The sequence below is a fragment of the Sardina pilchardus genome, chromosome 4 (assembly GCF_963854185.1).
Source record: "Sardina pilchardus chromosome 4, fSarPil1.1, whole genome shotgun sequence".
Taxonomy (NCBI): Eukaryota; Metazoa; Chordata; class Actinopteri; order Clupeiformes; family Clupeidae; genus Sardina; species Sardina pilchardus.
This window is the reverse complement of record NC_084997.1, coordinates 21,551,927-21,555,540: the sequence shown is the minus strand read 5'-3', so window position 1 is coordinate 21,555,540 and position 3,614 is coordinate 21,551,927. Positions and strand designations below refer to the sequence as shown.

Here is a 3,614-nt window from a genome sequence, read left to right as displayed (position 1 = left end):
ATATTAATCACGACTGCTTAATTGTATTGGATAGAAGAATATCGCTGTGGCCCCTGATTCAGACGACTGAAGCTGCTGTTTTAAATAAAAACATTGCTCCAAATTGCAAAGATGAGTATGATATGCGAGGTAGACATTACAATAAAAATGAAAGATATAACCAGAACACGGGATAACAACAACAACAACAAAATACACAATTGAATACAAACAGATTATATTTGTGTTCGGTTACTCCAAATCATTTCAAAAACATTTTTGTACGATGCAGCACAGCTTCATTTATTGCATTATATTTTTTTCCAAGACACATGTAGGCTTTTTGATCACAGTTTAAACATGACCTTTTCACGTACTCTGATACTGACTGCAGGTGTATTGAGTATTGAGCACCGTGATGAGCAAAGGTACACTCTTAAAACAAATGTGTTGGAGACAGCACACAAACGGTGCTGTCCCTATCTGGACACAAAGATGTGTCGTTTTCAACACATTTATATTAAGAGTGGACAGCACTTTTGGGGGAAAGTCGCCTTTCCGTACAGAACACAAACAGTGCTTTCAGAACGATGCTTGATTACATTCTACAACAGGGGACCTACTCTGAGCACCGAGTACAGACGTCCGTCTACACGACTGACCTGCTGCCCCCCCCCCCCCCCTCCCCCCTCCCCCTCCAGTAGCGCAGTCCTTCTCTTGAGAATAGAGGTAGTGAGACAGAACTACTGTTTACAGTACTAAAGGCTAATGACTACTTTGGTCATTGTGAGGGAATAAAGTAAACGTGCAATTGGTGAAAGGGTCAAGGCACAGTATCCTTCATAACCATTAGCTCTGGCCTGCTTGCCCGGACAATGGACTGCCCTCTCGCGTGTCACAATTGTGAAAAGTGCTCGGAGCGGACTCTTTCTCCTTGGTACAGTACATCATACACTCATTGGTTTGTATAGCTGTCTGGAACTGATAGTAACCTGAAACTGACCTGTGTTTTATCCAGAGCGACGAAACACAGTTGCGCTTGTGATCACAGCTGTCACCACGTGGTCTCTACACACATACACGGGAGCAGAATGGAAACGGATCACACCTCATTAGTAACAGAGACAAAAGCGGCTTCACACAAGATCTGGCACAGAGGCTTTTTTCAGGCACTTGCTCCGATTGATTTTCAACTGAGTAGTAGCGTGCTGCATTTTTAAATGTTATTTCAAGTCTGATATACTACCGTGCCTACGGCATGCCTGACCTGGGCTGACTGTACCCATGATAGCATGGTCATCTAAGCAAGGTATTGCACTATACCTCAATCACTAGGAGACAGGTATGTGTGTGTGTGTGTGTGTGTGTGTGTGTGTGTGTGTGCGTGCATACGTGTGTGTGTGTGTGTGTGTGTGTGTGTGTGTGTGCGTGTATGTGTGTGTGAGAGAGAGAGACGTCCTCTCGGTCCTCCTCCCAGAGTGGCTGGCTGGCTGGCTGGCTGGCGTGGAGAGAGAGGGGCACAGGCGGGCCCGGTCTCTGGTGCCCTACAGCGCCGTCTCAAACAGGACGCAGCTGCCCTCGCGTCTGCCCGCCTTCAGCAGGCCGTTCACCATGCGCGTGCCACTCCTGTTCATGAACGACTGCGGAGGGAAACACCACGACACGGTCAATTCACAGGAGCATCAGGAGAGCGGGACATTCCACTCACATTTGGTTCTTTTTGGATCTTAAATGTAACCACCAATGAAAATTATGACACTGGCCCCAGCCGTGGCGCGACCTGGCACCTGCACCGCACGCCAGCGACCCGGGTTCGATTCCCGCCCCCCTGGTCCTTTACGGATACCACCCCAACTCTCACTCCCACTCAATTCCTCTCTGTATCTCTACTGTCCTATCCAATTAAAGGCATGATAAGCCCAAAAATAAATACTTTAAAATTATGACACAATAATATGTCTATGCAGAAACCAAAACAAGACAACATTCCCACGGTGGGGTTCTTGCACCTTAAAGCAAACATTTCCTGAGCATTTTTCTCTCTGTCTAGCTGTGACAGGCGCATGCTGTGACCGCCTGTAGTATTATTAAAGCTCTTTCTCTTGCTGCTCATGTCTATTACAGACGTTCATTTGATAAAACGGTCTGTGAAGTAGCAAAAAATAAACAATCAATCCACATTTCTGGAAGAAACACATGAGTGACACATGCTGAAACAGTTGGCCTTAATATTAGATATACTTCAAACCCCTGCCTTTTTTTTTAACGCAGCTTACACAAAAGCACAGACACTATCAGATGATTTAATGCATTTAAACCTTGACTGACAAGCATAGAAACCTAGAACTGGATCTGGGGGAAGGCTCTCAGTATGTAATAAGTGGTGCTAGACGCGTCTGGGAGTTGGAGTAATCTGATCTGGGGGAGAGCGCCCTACAATATAGAAAGGAGACGTAAGGACCTGAACAATGTCTCCTGCAATCCGCCTTCTGTGCAGAGGAAGGCGATACCCAATAAAGCGGCAGTGTGCTGAGTCTTTCAAATCACTATTTCACCCATTTCTGGCTGTAGCGGCCCAGATACAGCCGGCCTGATAAATTTGTACCAGGGACACAGAGGAAATGGAATGATGCCTACTTTTTTCTTATTTCACAAAGACCTGTTTGAAGTTGCAATATGGTATCAGCGCGGCCTGACAGATGCACATAAAATGGAATTGAACAATGAATACCAAGGCCCTTATCGGAGAAGTGGCTTAAGGGGAAATATATCACAAATGAATTTCAAAGAAAAAAAAAATTAAGTATGAGCACTATTACAGTAATCCCCCATAGAAACTTTATCCCAAATCCTGACAAAGTTGAACCCGATATTCCCAAATGGGTAGTGCGGCAAGGAAGCAGCTTTTCTGGAATTACTCAATTTCAAAATTATATTTCTAAAGGGAGATAAGATGGATGTCTTCTACGATAAAAAGGTAACCAAGCCGACGGAACGAGCTTTTGAATCAAGACCAGTTTCACAGAGACGAAAGCTCGAGTGCCGTATTCCAGCGGCTGAGAGGAACAAATGAAAAAGGGGAAAAGAAAAGAAAGAACCAGCGATATACGAACAGATACCTTTTTTCATCTGCCACAATGAAAAGGGATAGAAAACATCCTGACAGGCCCCAGCCGTGGCACGACTGGCTGGGGCACCTGCACCGCACGCCGGCGACCCGGGTTCGAATCCCGCCCCGTGGTCCTTTCCGGATTCCACCCCAACGCTCTCTCCCACTCACTTCCTGTCTCTCTCTACTGTCCTATCATTAAAGGCATAAAAGCCCAAAAAATATACTTAAAAAAAAAAAAAAGAAAACGCCTTGGCAATTTCACTGGCGGTGACACACAGAGACAGAACACAGAAGCACAGACCCTAGTGGACAAACAGTGAGAGGTCACTCGGACGGGTGTGGCCAGAGAGGGTTAAAGTGGCGCGAGAGGCGCAAACGTTCGATCATTTCCGCGTTCTGTCTTCGCAAAGGGGAGGGGGGCTAAATCCCCCTTTAAGCAGACCTCCGTTACATTCGAACTGAACTGCTTGCCAATCTGACAGAGATCGATATCCCACTATGACGTCTTTGCGACACGCCTCTT

At 46.0% G+C, this 3,614-nt stretch overlaps 1 protein-coding gene across 1 annotated transcript in view; it reads right to left on the bottom strand.

Annotated features, from left to right (window-relative positions):
- Nucleotides 1–690: 690 nt before the first annotated feature.
- The window catches only part of LOC134078579 (ATP-binding cassette sub-family C member 4-like), a 44,269-nt gene continuing 41,345 nt past the window's right edge, over nt 691–3,614 (bottom strand). Inside the window, exon 31 of the mRNA XM_062534601.1 lies at nt 691–1,619. Coding sequence (XP_062390585.1) covers nt 1,524–1,619 — 96 coding nt within the window. The 3' untranslated portion in view covers nt 691–1,523. The remainder of the gene's footprint in view (nt 1,620–3,614) is intronic.